The sequence below is a fragment of the Symphalangus syndactylus genome, chromosome 13, assembly GCF_028878055.3.
Source record: "Symphalangus syndactylus isolate Jambi chromosome 13, NHGRI_mSymSyn1-v2.1_pri, whole genome shotgun sequence".
In the NCBI taxonomy this organism is placed as follows: domain Eukaryota; kingdom Metazoa; phylum Chordata; class Mammalia; order Primates; family Hylobatidae; genus Symphalangus; species Symphalangus syndactylus.
The window spans coordinates 22,425,088-22,445,780 of record NC_072435.2 but is presented as its reverse complement, the minus strand read 5'-3'; the positions used below and the strand labels follow the sequence as shown (position 1 = coordinate 22,445,780).

The window sequence follows — 20,693 nt, the reverse complement described above, 5'->3', positions numbered from 1 at the left end:
TTAGAAGGTGCCCTCGCTTTCAGAAAAACAACAACCCAGCACTGCTTAATCTACCCAACCTGGAGCCAAATCTGCACCAACCAACCTGGCCCACCTGGTGGCTTTTCAGACTCTGACCTTGGGGATGGGACATGAGGTGGGGAAGAAGGTGGAAGCACAGCCAGGAAAGAAGGGGGAAGAGACCCCCTCCCCTGGCATGATCCCTGGGGTCTTGGAGGCTGGGCCATTCAACATGGCTGCAGTTATTTCTAGCTTTCTGGCTTCCCAGAAAAAAACAGCTGTACTTCAAAGAAAATGCAGAAGAAGGTGAGGTCGACATGGAAAATCATCCCAACACCAGCCAAACGGAACTGGGCTCTGCTAGCCAAGTGCACTCAGGCCAAACAGCCACGAGAAGCTTCTACAGTGAGAGAAAGGAAGACATTTATTTGCAGGGCACCAAGCAAGCAGAATCGGGCAGCTAATGTTTAAGACCTGAACTCCCCCCATGGCTTAGGAGTAACGGTTTTTGTTTTGTTTTGTTTTTTTTTTTTTGAGATGGAGTCTCGCTCCGTTGCCCAGGCTGGAGTGCAGTGGTGCAATCTTGGCTCACTGCAAGCTCCGCCTCCTGGGTTCACGCCATTCTCCTGCCTCAGCCTCCCGAGTAGCTGGGACTAAAGGCGCCCCCCACCACGCCCGACTAATTTTTTTGTATTTTTAGTAGAGATGGGGTTTCACTGTGTTAGCCAGGATGGTCTCGATCTCCTGACCTCGTGATCCGCCCACCTTGGCCTCCCAAAGTGCTGGGATTACAGGCCTGAGCCACTGTGCCCGGCCAGGAGTAAGGGGTTTTTAAAGGTGAAGAGGCAGAGGTGACAGACAACGTCCTACATAATTACGTGGAGGTGGTTATACATTGGTTTTACCTAAAAAAGCAGGTCATCTCCAAGCAGAAACCCACAGGTGAGAGGCTGAGCATTATCATATCCCTATAACTCAAACAGCAACCCCATTGAGGCAGCCTGACCTGGAACTCTGGGCTGCTAAAAACCATGTGTACATTAAACACATCTGAAACTTCCATGGTAGTATTGATTTTTTAAATTAAAATAAGGTAAGCATTTCTTTCTTTTATTATTTGTTGCATTTGTGAGGATGTTTCTTCATGCAAGCTAATAAAACAGAAATTAAAAATTAAGCACTTAAACCCACATAAGCAGTGTTTAACTAGACTTCTCTGGCTTTTCAATGTGGTCACGTTCATTAAAAGTTCCCAAGAAGGGAATGATGGTTATATGGCCATGGAGCCATGGTTTTGTTTGTTTCGTTGTTTTGTGATTTGAACATCTTTCAGGACCACTGTTTCTCCAGGACATATTGAAAAACGTTACTTTTAGGAAATGACGCGCCACGTTGGAATAGAGACCCTAGAAACACAGAGAGGAGTAGCAATATTATTTCAATGTGTATTGACTCAGTCCAGCCACATGCTAGATGCATATGAGCCAGGAAGCTGGGTAATGAAGCATTTATGCCCTGAGTGGTCTTTGGTGTTGGGTAAACGTTTCCACTGAAGAACCAGACACTAAGGAACCCACTATGGCAGACACCCAGGATGGAAAAATCCCCACTCCTGTTCTTTCTTGCATGAGAGCTGGAGTCTGCACCCTACCACACATCCATGGATATGCCCAGGATTTGACCTGGGCCTTTGAACTTTGCACAGTAGCTGCTACTCACTTTTTGAGATAATACTCACATTCCTGGGGGCTCAGTCCTGCCTCATCTAAATCACCAGAGACCAAACAAGGACCAGCCCAGTACCTCTTGAAATGTATTTAATGGGCCGGACACAGTGGCCCACGCCTGTAATCCCAACACTTTGGGAGGCCGAGGCAGGCAGATCGCCTGAGGTCGGGAGTTCGAGGCCAGCCTGGCCAGCATGGTGAAACCCTGTATCTACTAAAAATACAAAAATTAACTGGGCATGGTGGCAGTCGCCTATAATCCCAACTACTTGGGAAGCTGAGGCAGGAGAATCGCTTGAACTCGGGAGGCAGAGGTTGCAGTGAGCTGAGATCATGCCATTGCACTCCAGCCTGAGTGACAGAGTGAGACTCTGTCTCAAAAAAAAAAAAAAAAAAAGAAAAAAGAAATGTATTTCATGCCATAATGTGTCAAAATAAAGAGAAAGATGAAAAAGAAAAAAAGTATGAAAAAATTAGTAGGACAAAGTCTCTGTTCTCATGAAACTTGCAGAATAGAGAAGAACCAGTGTTGAAGCAGGAAAAGAGTAGGGCCAGGTTATCTGAGTTTTCCCTATTATCTGCTTAACTGAAGTTCAGCTTAGCAATCATAATGAGTGTTTAAGATAAAAAGAGGACAGGCCGGGTGTGGTGGCTCACGCCTGTAATCCCAGCACTTTGGGAGGCCGAGGCGGGCGGATCAGGAGGTCAGGAGTTCGAGACCAGCCTGCCCAACATGGTGAAACCCCATCTGTACTGAAAATACAAAAATTAGCTGGGCATGGTGACACACGCCTGTAATCTCAGGTACTCGGGAGGCTGAGGCAGGAGAATCACTTGAACCCTGGAGGCAGAGGTTGCAGTGAGCTGAGATCGCACCATTGCACTCCAGCCTGGGGGACAGAGCGAGACTGTCTCAGAAAAAAAAAAAGATAAAAAGAGGTACAGAGTACAGTCCTTGCCTTCAAGAGGTTTCCGGTCTAATAAATAGACAGCTAACCCTAGAGTATGCGTCTGTTTCCCTGCGGATACATAAGTGCCATACCTCTAGCTTGAGGTGGGTGCTCCTGGCATCGAGCTGTATGTGATGTCATAAAACTTCCTCCAGCTGAGGATCTCTAAATCAGGTCCTCAGCCTAGAAGTCACCAGCATCTGGTAACCCAGGCTGAGGGAGGCAGGAGACTGGGGAAATTGCAGAGATGTTGGTCAAAGGATACAAAATTTCAGTTAGACAGGAAAAGTGTGTAGAAATCTGTTGTACAACATGGTGACTGCAGCCATTAGCAATGTATCATATGTTTGAAAATTGCTAACACAATAGATTTTTTTTTTCTTTTTTGAGATAGAGTCTCACCCTGCTGCCCAGGCTGGAGTGCAATGGCATGATCTTGGCTCACTGCACCCTCCGCCTTCCGGGTTCGAGCCATTCTCCCGCCTCAGCCTCCTGAGTAGCTGAGACTACAGTCACGTGCCACCGTGCCTGGCTACTTTTTGTATTTTTAGTAGAGATGGGGTTTCACCATATTGGTCAGGCTGGTCTCAAACTCCTGAACTCATGACCTGCCTGCCTCGGCCTCCCAAAGTGCTGGGATTATAAGCATGAGCCACCGCACCTGGCCTAACATAGTAGATTTTTAAATGTTCTCATCAGGCTGGACACAGTGGCTCATGCCTATAATCCCAGCTCTTTGGGAGGCAAAGGCAGGAAGATTGTGTGAGCTCAGGAGTTCCAGACTGGACTGGCAACATGGCAAAATCCTGTCTCTACAAAAAATGCAAAAATTTGCTGGCTGTGTGGTGCACGCCTGTAGTCCCAGCTACTCGGGAGGCTGAGGCAGAAGAATTGCCTGAGCCATGGAGGTCAAGGCTGTAGTGAGCTGTGATTGCGCCACTGCACTCCAGCCAGGGCAACAGAGCCAGACCCTATTGAATAAGTAAATGTTCTCATCCCACAAAATAGATAAGTATGTGAGGTTGCACATATGTCAAATTATTTGATTTAGCCATTGCACGTTGTATACATGTATCAAAACATTGTGTTGTACGCCCTGAATATGTACCATTTTTATATGTAAATTTATAAATAATAATAATGACAAAAAGAAAATAATGCCTTCTCTAAGAATGCGTGACCAACCACCATCCTTCCCTCATGGGAATGTGGAGTTTCCCTTGTCTTGGATGCCTAACAGACCTGTCAATCACCACACATCCCAGACCGACCACATCTTTCCCCACCTTGATGTGCAATCCACAAGATTTCTGGGGTTATCCTTGATTCCTGCATTTCCCTCACATGACACACTCAATCTCTCAACAAATCCTATACCTTAATTAATGTGTTTATTGACATGAATTTCACGCAACATAAAATTAACTGTTTTATCTGTACAGTTTAGCAGCATTTGGTGCATTTACACTGCTGTGCAGCAGCTCCTCTAGCTGGTTCCTGTGCCTGCATGTCCAAAGTCCAAGTTCTGACATTTGTACATACTCATGAAGTCATTGCCGTCATCAAGAAGCTCAACATTCCCACCATCCTCCAACGCTTCCCCAGGCTCTACATCATCCGTCCCTCCCACAACTCCACCCCTGGACAACCACTGGTGTTCTCTGTGTCATTACAGATCACTGACAGAATTTCCTTATTTTTACCTTTTTTCTTTTTTTTTTTTGAGACAGGGTCTTGCTCTGTTGCCCAGGCTGGAGTGCAGTAGCGCAATCATAGCGCACTGTAGCCTCAACTTCTCAGGCTTAACCAATCCTCCCACATCACCCTCCCAAGTCGCCGGGACCACAGGCACACATCACCATGCTCGGCTAATTTTTTCTATTTTTTTGTAGAGTTGGGGTCTCACTATGCTGCCCAGGCTGATCTTGAACTCCTGGGCTCAAGCCATCTGCCTGCCTTGGCCTCCCAAAAAGTGCTGGGATTACATGTATGAGCCGGTGTGCCCCGCCTAGTGGTAGAATTTTCTAGCGATGGAATCATACCTTATGTACTCCTTTTCGATCTCTCCTCTTTCACCTTCATAATTATTTTGAAATTCACCCATGTTCTTGGGTGTAATCAATGATTCCTTTTTACTGCTGAGTAGTATTCTAAACTTCATTGAATTGTACCCTTTGCATATGTGTGATTTATTGTATATCAACTATGCCTCAGTAAAACTATACGAAAAAGATAAGGGGATAAGGGGTTCTCTTTTTTTTCTTTTTTTTGAGATGGAGTCTCACTCTATTGCCAGGCTGGAGTGCAGCAGCATGATCTCGGCTCACTGCAACCTCTGCCTCTGGGGTTCAAGCAATTCTCCTGCCTCAGCCTCCTGAGTAGCTGGGACTACAGGTGCCCACCACCACGCCTGGCTAATTTTTTTGTATTTTTAGTAGAGACGGGGTTTCACCACATTGGCCAGGATGGTCTCGATCTCTTGACCTAGTGATCCGCCTGCCTCGGCCGCCCAAAGCGCTGGGATTACAGGCATGAGCCACCACGCCCGGCCAGGATTTTCTTAAAAACAAATTTAGCATTTGACCAGTTCTTCCCACTTCAACTTTCAGTACTCATGGTCAAGCCAACAGCCATCAACCTGGATGACTCTGTTGCCATCCTCACTGAGCTCCTGGTTCCTCCCCTTCCCCTATATGTGCTGTTGTCTTTTTTCTCTTTTTTCTTCTTTCGTTTTTTTTTTTTGAGACAGGGTCTTGCTCTGTTACCCAGGCTTGAGTACAGTGGCATGATCATAACGCCCTGCAGCCTCAACCTCTCAGGCTCAAACAATCCTCCCACCTCAGCTTCCACAGTAGCTGGGACTACAGGTGTGCACCACCAGGCCTCATAATTTTTTTTTTTTTTTTTTTGGTATATTTTGTAGAGACGGGGTTTCATCATGTTGCCCAGGCTGGTCTTCAACTCCTGAGCCCAAGCTATCCACCTGCCTCAGCTTCTCACAGTGCTGAGATTACGGGCATGAGCCAACACGGTCAGCTCTACAGGCTGTTTTCAAAGTATCTTCTGTGAAAATGCTAGACAGAAGTCAGAAAGCTACTCTATGAAGGCAGAGGCATTCGTTGGAGCTGTGAGTGATGTACCTGCAATGTCTAGATTCTAGTTTTAGGAGTCGGCAGTGTCAACCCAATTCTATGTGTCAGACCGATTCAATGACTGAAATAGTGGCAGCTCCACCTACTAGTACAATGGGTCAAGTTTTCACATTTCACATGTACTTACAGGATGGGGCTTGGCAGGCTTGAGTTGAGATTTATGCTTGTTTCTATTTAGCTTTGGATCGTCGTGAAAGCCAGGTCATTTCAATCATTTTGTGCAAACATCATTGTCTGTAAAAACGGTGTCCACGTTTTGTCTTTGAAATGGTCCCCGCCCTCCGCTCGTTATTGTGTTGAGAATGAAATGAGAGGACACGCTTGGCACCTGAAGATGATTGGATATCACAGCTGTGCGCCGTAAGGTTAAATGATTCCATTGTTTGATGAGCCGTCCTGGCGGTGGGTGGATCAGTCACTTCTAAAGAGATAAGGAATGGTTAGAAAGCTCTTGTGCCAAACCAGCTTGAAGCAACCTCACCCACAACGAATCCCTCCACGTTTCTTTTCTTTTCTTTTTTCTTTTTCTCTTTTTGAGATGGAGTCTCGCTCTGTCGCCCAGGCTGGAGTGCAGTGGGTCACTGCACTCGGGTCACTGCAAGCTCCGCCCCCAAGGCTCAAGCAATTCTCATGCCTCAGCCTCCCGAGTAGCCGGGATTACAGGCACCCGCCACCACGCCCGGCTAATTTGTGTATTTTAGTAGAGACAGGGAGGGTTTCACTGTGTTGCCCAGGCTGGTCTTTAACTCCTGAGCTCAGGCAATGCACCTGCCTCGGCCTCCCAAAGTGATAGGATTACAGGCGTGAGCCACTGTGCCCGGCAAATCCGTCTACTTTTCTTTTTTCTTTCTTTCTTTCTTTCTTTTTTTTCCCCAAACAACCAACAGTGCTTTAACACAGAAAGTAAGGCATAATCCAGGGCTTGGACCGTCTTTCAACAAAACCCCAAACCCGCTGCCAGGAAGTCACAGCCGCGAAGCCCCATCCCAGGTCCAGTTGCTCCCAGGAAACACGTCACGTGGAGACTCAGCATGACCGCTGAATGATTGCAAGTCCCCAGGAGGGCTTTGTTTTTTCTTTTCAACATCCTGTTCTGCAGCTTCCTTGGCTCTTTTTGCCCGTATGCCGAAGAGCCGGGCGTTGGGACAGGCCGTGCGGAGACTAGCGAAGGCTTTGAAATTCTCCTCAGCGATGACTCCAGCTTTCTCCTCATAGACATTCCGGGTGGGCATGACCGGTCCCGTCAGCCGAGCGGCCAGGTTCAGTTCTTCAGCACAACTGTCTCCCTTCTTGGGGGCCGAGGGCTTCCGGGGGAAGCGGATGAGTCTGGAGCGGGGTTCCTTCAGCCGCTGCACGTTGGCCTGCAGGGACTGCGCCTCCTCGGATCCGCAGAAACGCCGGTGTCCGGGCCACCTTCTTGTGCGTGCGGGCCACCCTGCGCTCCTCCAGGCGGAAGCCACGGCCGTGCGCACCTTCGTGTGGTACCGAACCGTGGGGCAGCGCACGATGGGCCGGAAGAGCCCCGACGCGGGGGAGGGGCGAGGCGGGCGCCTTGACTTGCCGGGCCTGGCGCCGGCGGATCTTCCGGGCCGGCTGGTTGAACCACGTGGCCACGCGCCGCTGCAGTCCTTGCGGAAGTGGGGCTTCGAGATCACGCCATTCTGGCTGGGCGCCGTGGCTGTCTACGGCCCTGCGGCTGTAGACCAGAGGGGAGCCAGTGAGGGGAAGGTCCCTGGGCGCGCGCAGCCCCCGGGCCTCCGCCCCGAACCCTCCAGCCTGGGCCGGATGCCACGCCTAGAGCCCGGTCCAACGCTGCCTGCGAAGAAGCGGCCCATCCATGCCCGCGTTGGCGGCAGCGCCGGGCCGATGGCGCTGGAGGGAGCCCGAAGGCCGAGACCCAAATCCCCCTGTTTTTCTAAGAAATCGCCCTACTGTCTTCTCTTTTTTTTTTTTTTTTGCAGATCTGTAACTTGTTTTCACCCCTGATATAAAACGATACTACTGTTCTCCCCAAAATTTTCCTTTGATACAGTAGGTGAACAAAATAGATTTTTTTCCCCACAAATGTCAGCAGACACTTCCTGGCACCCCACATTTGTATTGGCACGGGTGTTAACAGTCCCAGTTCAGACGCGCAGCATTTCAGGTGGATGCACTGTCACAAGGATCTAACTGCGGAGCCATCCTCAGAATCACATTCAGTCATGGGGTTGCCCTTCCAAGCTGGCAGGAAAGGAACCCGGGCCAGGCACCGTGAGCACACCTGGTGACTCACACCTGTAATCCCAGCACTCTGGGAGGCTGAGGCAGGAGGATTGCTCGAGCCCAGGAATTGGAGACCAGCCTGGGCAACATAGTGAGACCACCATCTCTATAAATAATTAAAAAATTAGCCGGGTGTGGTGGTGCACCCCTGTAGTCCCAGCTACTTGGGAGGTTGAGGCAGGAGACTCGCTTGAGCCCAGCTTCCCAGCTCCTTTTTCCGGGAGGCCAGAAAGCTAGAAACAACTCCAGCCATGTTGACCTGCCCAGCGTCCAAGACCCCAGGGATCACGCTAGGGGAGCAGCTCTCTTTCCCCTTCTTCCCATGGCCCGGCCACGGCCTCCCTCCCCACCTGATGTCCCATCAGCAAGGTCGGAGTCTGAAAAGCCACCAGGTGGGCCAGGTTGGCTGGTGCAGATTTGGCTCCAGCTTGGGAGGATCAGGCAGTGCTGCACTGTTGTTTCTCTGCCAAAAAGGACACCTTCTAAATTCAACTCAGTCATTTCTAGCATGGGGCTTTTTGGGGTTGCAGCAGGCATCTTGTTTTTGTCGTCATTGAGGGCATCAGATAAATCAACCTCTTGGCTTGGAGCATCAACCAGAGCACACAGGCGGCTGAGGAGCAGCAGTACCAGGCGCCAGTGCATCCAGTACCGGGGCCAGGTGCGCCCTTAGTCATGAGGGGCAGTCCCTGGAGTGGTTCATGCAGCCAGGTACGGCAGGGGAGACACCCATCCAGGGTTGGACAGTGGAGCCTACCTCCTTTTTTTTTTTTTTTTTTTTTTTTTGAGACAGAGTCTTGCTCTGTCACCCAGGCTGGAGTACAGCAGTGTGATCTTGGCTCACTGCAACCTCCACCTCCCAGGTTCAAGTGATTCTCCTGCCTCAGCCTCCTGAGTAGCTGGGACTACAGGCACCTACCACCACACCTGGCTAGTTTTTGTATTTTTAGTAGAGACGGGGTTTCACCACGTTGGCCAGGATGGTCTCGATCTGTTGACCTTGTGATCTGCCTGCCTCAGCCTCCCAAAGTGCTGGGATTACAGGTGTGAGACACCGCGCCCGGCCGAGTGTACTTTCTTTAGACTGGGAATGGAGGTGCATGACTCTGCCGTGGAAATGAACTCACTGATCTCCATGAGAGAACAGGAATTGGAGTGACCAGGCAATCAGAAAACTGACCTGCAGGCCGGGCCCAGTGGCTAATGCCTGTAATCCCAGCACTTTGGGAGGCTTAGGCAGGTGGATCACAAGGTCAGGAGATCAAGACCATCCTGGCTAACACGGTGAAACCCCCCATCTGTACTAAAAATACAAAAAATTAGCCAGGCGTGGTGGTGGGCACCTGTAATCCCAGCTACTTGGGAGGCTGAGGCAGGAGAATGGCATGAACCCGGGAGGCAGAGGTTGCAGTGAGCCAAGATCGTGCCACTGCACTCCAGCCTGGGTGACAGAGCGAGACTCCATCTCAAAAAAACAAACAAACAAACAAAAAAAGCAGGCCAGTTGCAGTGGCTCATGCCTGTAATCCCAGCACTTTGGGAGGCCGAGCTGGGCGCATCACGAGATCAGGAGATTGAGACCATCCTGGCTAACATGGTGAAACCCTGTCTCTACTAAAAATACAAAAAATTAGCTGTTTGTGGTGGCGGGCGCCTGTAGTCCCAGCTACTTGGGAGGCTGAGGCAGGAGGATGGTGTGAACCCGGGAGGCAGAGCTTGCAGTGAGCGGAGATCACGCCACTGCACTCCAGCCTGGGCGACAGAGCAAGACTCCGTCTCAAAAAAAAATAAAAAGAAAAAAATGAAAATCGACCTGCCAGACGCAGCCACACGTTAGATCACCTGGGGAGTTTTATAAACTCTTAACACTGGGGCCGTATCCTCAGCCAATCACATCATTACCTTAGGGCTGGACCCTAGGCATTGCTTTTAAAAAAAAAATATTAAAAACTCCTCAAGTGACTCCAACATGTAGCCAAATTAGAAAATGAAGCTCTAAAGAAACATTGAGTGTCATTAATGGATCATAGAGCACCATGATTGAACTTAAGTGGGCAGGTGGTATTATCAACACATTTTCTACGTCTGGTGAAGAAGGTTGGATCCAATCACCAAAAGGGAGAACCACCACCCACCCCTACCTCCACTTCTTGAATGAAAGGGGAGTCTATGTACATTTTATGGTGGATTCCAGGTCCCTGCCTCAAAGAATGCTACTCCGAAAGGGACCTGGGTGAGGCAGGATAGGCAGTCAAGGAAACGATCACGTCCTCAGGATGCTGCACGCGTGGTGACTGCACAGTCAACACAGTAAGCCTCAGCGTTCACATTGGAATTGAGTTCATTCAAGCAAGGCCATCTCCTGTAGGGAATTTCCACTGTAGAGAGAATGCACACGTTGATCTTACCCATCCACAAACCAACACTTTGCTTGTTATGATAGTAAAAAACACACCCCTGGGTGGGGACTTAAGACGCTTAAGACGCTAATGAGACGTGTGAACAGCTACTGCACATGTGTGCCCAGAGGACCACCCAGAACATGCTTACTAGTAACACCTCTTCCCACCCCCTCAAGGTGTAATCATCTGAGACTCCCATAAAGGGAGTCTTCCTCGAGTGGGTCTTTGCTGTCTCATCGTTGGGAGCAGCCGGCCCTGAATCCTTGCTCCCAGGATGTCCTGTCTATTCTGCACTTAACTTTCAACATATTGTATTTCCCTTGTAATCAATTATTCTATGAGGCATCTCTTTGCTGTGTGTCTTTCGATTAAATTCCTTTAAATTAAAATAACAAGAACCAAAGTCTTACAAAAGTGGCCTTTAATAAATGAATCCAGCCTATTTGGGAAGGGACCTTTCCAGACCTCTGCAGATTGCAGGACTCTGCCTGTCAGCTCAATCAGCCATCCATAAAATGTCCTCCCAAGACCAGCAGCATCAGCACCACCTAAAGTGTACATTCTCAGGTAATCCCAAACAAGTAAAATCTGAGGAATTATCACCAAGAGGATCCTAGGGAGATGTGACAACTCAAGGCAATGTGGTGTCCTGGATGGGGAGGAAGGAAGAGGAGGGCATTGTGTAAACACTAAGGAGGTCTCAATAAGGTATGGGCCTTAGATCATGGCAATATATCCAGTCAGTTCATTGCTCCAGTCAGTTCAAAGATGTCATACTAATGAACCATGTTGGCAATAGGGGAAGCTGTGTGAGGCATTAGCGAGCTCTATGGACTCTAGAAGGCTATTCTAAAATGAATTCTATGTTTTAATGCACACTCTCAGGCCCCACCCAGGTCTGCTCAATCAGAAGCTGTGAATTTGGGGTCCACCCACCTGTGAATTAACGGCGCCTTCAGGGGATGGTAATATCAATAAGACCAACTAGTCACCAGAGACTCCGAATGCCTCTGTAGTTCAAGAGTCAAATCGGGAATTTAGAGGTTGCCAAATTTAGGCCACAAAACACACCATCTGGGGCAGGGAGATAAGCAGAGCAGAGAGGATTTGGGGGGCAGTGAAAATATCCCCCAGGATACTCCAGTGGTGGATACTCATGAGGCCCTTGTCCAAACCCACAGGATGTACAACACCCAGAGCGAGCCCTAATGAACACCATGGACTCTGGGTGCTGGTGATGTGTCCAGGCAGGCTCACTGATGGAACAGATGCACCGCTCAGCTGGGGATGTGGGGCGGGGAGGAGGCAGTGCTGTGTGGGGAGGGAGTCTATGGGAACTCTGTGCTGTCCACTGAATTTCTCTGTGAACCTTAAACAGCTCTGAAAAAGAAAGTCGTTAGCCAGGTGTGGTGGCTCACAGCACACCAGCCTGGGCAACAAAAAATCCCATCACTACAAAAAATTATTTCCAAAAATTTGAATATAATAATTATATTAAAGTCTAATAAAAACAATACAGGGTACAGTGGCTCATGCCTGTAATGCCAGCACTTAAAGAAGCCAAGGCAGGTGGATCACTTGTACTTAGGAGTTCAAGACCAGCCTGGGCAACATGGCAAAACTCCATCTCTACAAAAAACACAAACATTAGCCAAGTTGGTGGCGTGCTCCTGTAGTCTCAGCTGCTGGGGAGGCTTAGACGGGAGGATTGCTTGAGCCTGGAGGGTCGCGGCTGCAGTGAGCCGTGATTGTGCCACTGAACCTCAGCCGGGGTGACAGAGGGAGACGCCATCTCAAAAAAAGAAAACAAAGAAAACGAAAACGCTACAGGATACCCAATAGAAGCTGAGTTTCAGATAAATAACGAATAATTTAGAACATTCTGATACTAAAGAAAACTGTTTATCCGAAACTCAAATTTCACCAGGCATTATGTATTTTATATGGCCACCCTCCTTGGACAATTTTACTTTACAGCAAATCAGTGAGTAACCCCATGTCAATCAGGAAACTCAGTTTTTCATTATGCAATATTGAAAACTAATAAGATGATCGTTTATTGAAAGAATAGCGACACAAACCAAAATAAACCTATAAGACAACAATGGACGTAATGAAACAGAAAACAAAGCTCAGTGGGGAGGATACATATTTACTCAAACATCCTGGCAATTCCTATCTAGGGAACTCCCTCTGTGTGCCAGGCACCCTTGCACGTGTCAAATGTCATCTGATAACACTGATAAAAAATATCATTCACTTCTTGGTGCAGAAGGCATACACCGGATTATGCAATCACTGAGAAGTAGCTTCTGGATGAGTTTTCTGGTGGCGTCTTAACAATTTCAGCCGACTGAAGGCTCTCGGACACTTGGAACATTTGTAGGGTTTCTCTCCGGAGTGGATGCGCTGGTGCTCCTTCAGGCTCCCCCTGTAGGTGAAAACTTTCTTGCAGTCTTTACATTCGAAGGGCTTCTCCCCTGTGTGGCTTCTCTTGTGACACTTCAAGTAGGACTTCTGGGTGAACTGCTTCTGGCAGACATCACACGTGTAGGGCCTCTCGCCAGTGTGGGTTCGCTGGTGAAACTGGAGGCTAATAAGCTGCATGAAGCGCTTCCCGCAGAGATTACATTGAAAGAGTCTCTCTCCTGTGTGTGATCTCTTGTGGATTACTAGCTTGGAATTACACGTGAACCTCTTCTCACACACGTCACATGCAAAGGGCGGCGGTGCCTTGGCTTCTTGGCCATCCGGGTGACTGACTGGGCTCGTAGGGCCTGGGGAATGAATTGAATTCATCCCAGCTTGTCCCGGGGATTCTCTGTTGCTCACAGGTGTGGCTTCTCCTTGAGGCTCTTCTTGGGAAATGGAGGTGGCGTCTGGTTTGCTTCTTTTGGGACCTCTCAGATTCAGAGCGTCTCCTCTGCTCCCGCTGTGAGTCAAAGCTTCTCTCTCCACAACGCAGGCAGAAGGTGTGTCAGCATCCACATTTTCCACAGAGGCTGTTTCTGGGGGTTCCTTCCCCTCCTTAGCTCCCACCACACCTGCTGGGAGAAGGGATTCCACACACAACAGTTAATAAACACATTTTCAATACACCAAACTCATTGCAACCAAACACTGACCTTGGCTGAGAACTTCCCCTCAACCTCAAGACATTGGACTGTAGGTCACTGGAAAGTGGAGGATGGGGAGGCTTTGGCAGCTGATCGCCAGCCCCAGGGGATGATAATGGTGGGCCCCCAGCCCCGCACCCCAGAAGAGAGGGACTAACCCCTGTGGATCCAAGTCTGCATACTCACTGGGACTGTTTGGAAGCTGAGGCTCTGGGGATGTCAGTCCTGGGTTCTCTTCGCTGTTTTCCTTCAGATCCTTCTCCAAGGTCTGCTTGGGTCTCGGAGACTTTGGGTCACCTTTTGTGTCAATACTCTTGTGTAGCAGAAAGTCCTCTCCCTGAAGATGAAAAGCCAAGAGCAATGACTGCCGTGTCTAAACTGGTGGAAGCACGGACATGTCTGTCCCCTCCTGACTGGATATACCAGACTTCCCATGGACCACCCCATCACCCCAAGTAAACTTCACCACCTCATTTCTGCATCTGTCCCTAATCTGCACCCTCCATATTCTAGATCAGCTCTTGTGCCTGGTGGTTTTCACTCTTTGGTTCTCTGAGCATATTTCTCCCTGCCATGCCAACATCTCCCTGCCCCTGGCGCTGGAAGGAGCATGACTCTAGGTTGAGGCCCCTCAGCTGTGGCATCACTGGCATTGGAGATGCATCACCCTCCTGGAGGGGGGCTCCTGTGCAGAGCAGAGACCCCGCCTCCACCCTCTAGATGCTATTAAGACCCCACCACCCCCCACAATGACACATAAAAACATCTCCAGACATGGCCATGTGTCCGGAAAGGCAGAATCACCTCAGTTGAGAAACACTCCTCAAATTAAGAAATTGACAATCTGTAGAAAGTGAGTTCCTTGCTGAATTATTACATTAAATGTCTTTGAGGAAACTGGATGGGGAAGGGACCTTTGGTTCATTCATCTGTGCCAACTGCCTCCCTCACTTCACTGAGACCATTTCTTACCCCCCACCCTAAATGCTAAAAGCTCTCATGGTGGAGGGAAAAGTAGATGAGGCTTCCCTCTCTGTGATGGCTCAGGAATGAATTTTTGGGGATGTATCATGTCCATGGGGAATGGCTCTAATCTTGTCGTGTGCCAGATCTCAATCAGTCCAGCGGCCACACGATTTCCTCCCGTTCCTTCTCCCACCTCTGCCCAGACACCAAGGCCTCACACACTCACCTGCCTCCTGGACAGTGCAGGGACCCTGGGCAGGGTCTGCAGCTCTCGGCGGGCCTGGCCTTTGCCTGGACGCATGTGATTCACAGAGGAGGCCCGCTGGCTGGACACGTCTCTCTGATCATCTCCGACACTGGCAGGGACTTCAGCCATCTCGACATCTGAGTCCTGCACAATGTATTCCTTTCCGTGGAAGGTGACCACAGACTGTAGAGAGAAAAAAGACAATCAGACTCACTATGAGAACCTGAAAGTAGCTCTCACATTCCCTGGGTCCTGCCATAATGCTCACACTTTACTGTAATTACTGTTCAAATCTGCCTTCCCGATACAGAGTCAGCTCTGTGGACACAACAATCCTGTCTGAATTTTTTCCTCTCTAGACTCCAGCACCTGCCTGCGTCTGGAATATTCTAGTTAAGTACATAAATATGGGTCCTTTAGATGAAAGGGTCTCTCAACCAAAGGGAAGACAAGGAGAAATATTCTGGGTGAATCCAACTCAATTGGCCGATGGCAGCTCACCTTGTGTTGGAACTTACGGGCTCATTTGGGGACCTGGAGGCAGATCTCTGATACCAACCACTTTCCCTGCCTCAGGATGGGACTTCTAGGCCCCCGTTCAGTTCACTCTAATGCCTCCTTCCCTACGTTCCATCAGGTGTAATATTTCACAAATGTCTTTCTTTCATGTTGGCCTCACACAGTGTGTGGGTCCCTGTATCCCCTCTGCCTGTCCATCTCCTACACCAGGAACTTGCCATCTCAGCACAGCTGATATTTGAATCTGGATGATTATTTGTCATGATGGGTTGTCCTGAGCATTGGAAAATGCTTAGCAGCATCTCCTGTCCTCCCCCTCGTGACAACCAAAAACTGTCCCCAGACACTGCCATGTGTCCCTGACGGGCAAACTCTCCTCTACTTGGAAGTCCTGACCTAGAGCAGCCCCTCGGGTCCTCTCGAGTCCAGCTGCACCGTGCAGCCCCCATCCCAGCTCCCCTTCCCTGCACCAATCACGAGGGTCCCACTCACCCATTTCTTGGGTCTTCTGTTATTTCGTAGCAGGTCCTCCAGGTCTTTGCAGCTCTGCACACCATTCATCATGACTAAGACCTGGAGCTCCTGGGGCATGGAGATCATGAACTGCTCCATCACCAGCATGTCCAGGATCTGCTCTTTGGTGTGGAGGTCGGGCCTCAGCCACAGATGGCACAGCTCAGTGAGTTTCCTCAGAGCCTGGACGGGGTCCGACTCCTTTGGGCAGCTGAACATCCTGAAGTTCACGTGAGAAATCTCAGGGTCCACGTCGTGATTTCCAAGTTGAGTTTCTGAGGATGCCATAGACCGTGGCAGCTCCAACCCAGGTCTGTTGCAGGATTCTCCTAGACGCCACGAGGATGTGCAATTTGCAGCCATATCTAGTGGAGAATTTTTTAATCAGTCTCTGAGAAAGCTCTTCCAGTAGCTGGTATCTAATTGATACCTATCTACACAGGCTTCCTCTTGTTTTCCTCAGTAATAGATTCACTGTTCATTCAGAAGTCTGGGGGGGGAAAGTATGAGCCTGATTAGTTTAAGTTACTACTCCATCCACCCCTCCCTTCAAAATCCCTCATCCTGGATGCCACTTCTTCGGTGGCATCGAATTCAGCACAGTGGAAATCTTCCATTGTCTATACCCGACTACATACTCTGGTTTAAAATCTTAATGCCCCCTGGATTCTGGTCTCTAGGACATCACTGTGCAGAGGCTGAATCAGTTTTCCTGTCAATTGGAACAACATTGCTCTTGACTATAAATTCAATAAGGTAGTTAGGTGAAGCTCCTGAAATATGATGCAACAATAAAGTAAGCCCTTTATGTTTTCCCATCAGGACAAGATCCAAGGCAAAGCCCTTCGTCATAATTATGTAAAAAGATAGAGAAAAAGAGTTAGAATGTAATATTTCCCCCCAACACATATTCTTGTTAACTCCAGAACATTTACTTGCTCCAGGGAAGGGACAGCATTAAAGAATCCTATGAGGATTAAGCACCTACACAGATATTTTGTTATTTTGGTAAAATGTACATTCATAAATTTAATCATTTTTACTCTCTTCAAGTGCACAATTTTATGGGACTAAGACATGCACCATGTTGTGCAACCATCACCACTGTCTAGTTCCAGAATCATCTCATCACCCCAAAAGGAACCCCATCCCCATCAGTAATCCCCCCCGCCCACCCACCCCAGCCCCTGGCAATCACTAATCTACCTTCTGTCTCTAAGGGTTTCTGTATTCCTAATCTCATCTCAGAACATGGATTTAAACTCTAGTGCTCTTTGATATTTTAAAGAAGTGGGTTCATACAATAATAAGATTTAAAAAAATTAATTGCTAAACCTAGCTTCATTAGGCAGGAGCCACTGAGTGATACTCTCCAGGCATCAATTCTTGTCCAAGTTCAACAGCTATGAGAACGCAGCCCTGCTTTCCTAGCCACAGATGGGGGAAGCAACCTGAAGGTCTGCAGAGGGGAGAAAAAACTGGCAGGAGGGTGTCGGGAAAGGTCACTGGTAGCCTGGAGGGCGAGTACCCCACACTTCCTGGAAGGAATCTGAGCAAGTGCAGAACACAGAGACAGCCAGGGAGACAATCGGCAGAGGCAGGAGACAACGCAGAGGAGGAGGCAATATTTACACACCACACATCTCACGGGGCTCCCGTGCTAAACATAAGCAACTCAAACTACTCCAGAGCGAGAAAACACGTAACCCACTAGAAGGCGGCAAGGCGCCTGTGTGGACATCTCAGATGAAGACATGTGAATGGCCAGCAGGTCTAGGAAAAAGTGCTCATCATCACTCATCTTCAGGGACATGCAAATCCAAACCACAAGGCACCCCTCCCACCTGCTAGAGTGGCTGTTCCCAAAAAGACACATGGAACGAGTGTTGGTGAGGATTTGGGGGAAGGGGATCCTCTGCGCCCTGTGCTGGGGTGTAAATTAGAGCAGCCGATGTGGAAGACAGTATAGAAGCTCCTCAGAAAATTAAAAGTCCAACAACTGCATGATCCGGCAATCCCGCTCCGGGGCATGTACACAGAGGAAAGGAAATCAGGACGTGGACTCCAAAACAGTGAAACTCTGGAGTGACAGACGGCGGGAAGGTGGAAAAACTACCTACTGGGTACTCTCCTCACATCCTGGGTGACAGGTTGAGTCATACCCCAAACCTCAGCATCACTCAGTACACTCATGTAACAAATCTGCACAGGTACCCACCGAATCTAAAATACAAGTTAAAATCATTTAAAAAATTAAAAAAGAAGTAGATGACATGAATAATAATTTAAAAAACCTAGTGGACTCATAGTAGCAGTAAGTAGAATGGTGGTTACCAGGGCTGGGGTGGGGGTTGGGGAGATATAGGTCAAAGAGTACAAATTTCAGTTGGAGAAATCAATTTAAGACAGCAATTGTCCAACATGGTGACTTCAGTTCATAACAATGTATTGTAGACTTGGAAATTGCTTAAAAAAAAAAAGTAGATTTCAAGTATTCTCAAAACCAAAAATGGTTAGTACATGAGGTAGGGCATATGAGTATTAGCTCAATTTAGCCATTTTACAATGTTTGTAATACTACAAAGCATATTATGCTATATGCCGTAAATATATACAATTTTTAGTTTTCAATGAGAAGCAAATTAATTTTTACTGAAAAAGCATACAGATATGATAGAGAAAAGGGAGCCTGAAATTCTGGGATTAAAAGTGGTTTTGCCACAGGGCGCCTGCTGCTGCTCAGGAGGCTGAGGCGGAGGTGGGAGGATCACTTGAGCCCACGTGTTTGATAACAGCCTGGGGAACATAGTGAGATCCTGTCTCTAAAAAGAAAGTGGTTTCATGTTCCTAGAATCACTTTGTATTTGATCTCAGTTCATTCCCCGTTAAAGTAAGAAACAAGACACAGGAAAAAATAAAGGCAGGTACAAGAGTTAGTATCCAGTTCTGGGAGTATACACCACACGGGTCACCCAGGTAGGGACACTTAGCTCAGATTCTCATTGGCCTAGTAGGTTGATGCTCATTCATCAACGGCTTGATTTCACCCTGTGCAAAGGGAAAATCCTGCAATGCTTTTTAAAAAGGGTGTGTGGTAGGCAAAGTGGCTCAGGCCTGTAATTCTAACAGTTTGGAAGAGCGAGATGGGAGCACGCTAGAGCCCAGGAGTTCAGGACCAGCCTGGGCAATGTACCGAGACCCCATCTCTGCAAAAAAAATTAAAAATTTATCCAGTCGTTGTGGCATATGCCTGTAGTCCCAGCTACTCGGGAGGCGGAGGCGGGCGGATCGCTTGAGCCCAGGAATTCCAGGCTAGCCTGGAATTCTAGCGAGATCCTGTTTCTAAAATAAAATAAAATAAAATAAAATACAACCTAACCATGATGAGAAAGTTAGTATTACTCCTAGTTTACAGAAGCGTTACATAACGAGTCAGAATTAATCATGGGGTGCAAAGGAGACCCGCTGCCTTCACAAAGTCTCCGAGCAAATAAGTGCATGAGAAAATAAACCCAAACTTTCTGAAACCAACCCCCCCGCACGCCAGCTCCTAAACTCGACAGATATCCCCGCTGGACACTTACCTCCTTCCCGGCTTCCACCTCCAACTCCTGGGTCTGGGATGCGCTCTCCAACGGGCCTGGAGCTGAACTGCGTCTATTTATGCAGAAGCGGAAGGCCCCGTTTCCGGTTCCCTGCGCCGCCCCGTGATTGGTTTAGGGCCATAAAGTCCATTTTACTTAATCGGCGTTGATTACATTTCGCACTGAAACCCCACCCACAGGAAATTAATGTATTAAACATGTCTACTGTGCAAATAATATAGGTTTTCCCGCTCTACTGATTGTCATATTGCTGAAGTATTTGGAGGCCTCAGAAAATATAGATCTGCGAGTTTTAACCATTTTGGGTCCCCTCATGCCACAAACAGTAATATCCTAACAAGTAAAGGACGTGTTAAGAGCTGGTGGATTAATATCAAATCAGTGATTTGGTCTAGTTTGAGCAAAGCTCTCACATGTGAATGTCAAGATGCTGAAAAAAAGAGACAGTCTTTGTTGATACATAATGAATATTGGTGATAATTTTTTACTGAAAAAAAGAGACAGTCTTTGTTGATACATAATGAATATTGGTGATAATTTTTTACTGAAAGAAAGAGACAGTCTTTGTTGATACATAATCAATATTGGTGATCATTTTTTACTTTTTTAAAAAGAATATTGGAGTTGACATGGGAAAGCTCTGTTTGAACTAGACTAAATAGTGGTTTGATATCAGCCAACCTACCCTTATATAAAAACAGTGGGAACCAGAGAAAGGCATATGGTCCCCACTCTGCATTCATTCCAGGACAGTGGGAGGGTGGTTTATAGATACACTGAGGGTCCTACGGGGTTCCCTAGTTCTCAGCCCCCCTCATTTAGGGCTCTCAAGCATGAAAAGCCTTAACGGTGGGTGTGAATTTTACTGTGTGGATCATGGAGTTAATGTGGAATGATAATTAAGTGCTAGGCAAGATTAGATTACAACTTGGGAAGTTCACAACATCAGTTGGATGATACTAATCCATTCAAGTAGTCACTCATTCATTTTAATTTCAGAGGAAACTTTCTCATCTAATCTTTAGGACAAATTGGAGGGCTGTTAATTTTACACTGATTCTGGTTTAAATCCTTGGAAAATCTTAAGCTGCTTAACTCTGGGAACTTCAAACTTCTTGGGAGTAGAACTTTCCTGATGTGTTGTTTTGAAGATGAAGTAAGACTATGTCAGTAAAGTGCTGGATACAAGGTTCATTTTGCTAAGAAGTTGTAACAATTATTTTCTGATGCA

General features: G+C 47.9%; 1 protein-coding gene and 2 pseudogenes across 17 annotated transcripts in view; all 3 read right to left on the bottom strand.

Moving 5' to 3' along the window:
* On the bottom strand, positions 1-8,739 carry LOC129459472 (CD99 antigen-like; annotated as a pseudogene).
* Positions 6,630-8,035, bottom strand: LOC129459309 (large ribosomal subunit protein eL13-like; annotated as a pseudogene).
* Positions 8,740-12,512: 3,773 nt separating the features above from the next.
* LOC129461114 (zinc finger and SCAN domain-containing protein 5A) overlaps positions 12,513-20,693 on the bottom strand; it is an 84,714-nt gene continuing 76,533 nt past the window's right edge. For 4 of the 17 annotated variants that reach the window (XM_055239993.2, XM_063615348.1, XM_063615350.1 and 1 more), the window contains exons 3-6: positions 15,837-16,347; positions 14,805-15,008; positions 13,799-13,949; positions 12,513-13,543 (exon numbers count right to left, since the gene is read on the bottom strand). In XM_055239993.2, the coding sequence (XP_055095968.1) occupies positions 12,792-13,543; positions 13,799-13,949; positions 14,805-15,008; positions 15,837-16,220 (1,491 nt within the window). In that variant the 5' untranslated portion in view covers positions 16,221-16,347 and the 3' untranslated portion in view covers positions 12,513-12,791. Of the gene's footprint in view, positions 13,544-13,798; positions 13,950-14,804; positions 15,009-15,836; positions 16,348-19,441; positions 19,459-20,693 lie in introns of those variants that run through there. The other 13 variants (XM_055239996.2, XM_063615352.1, XM_063615355.1 and 10 more) reach the window with 4 other exon arrangements.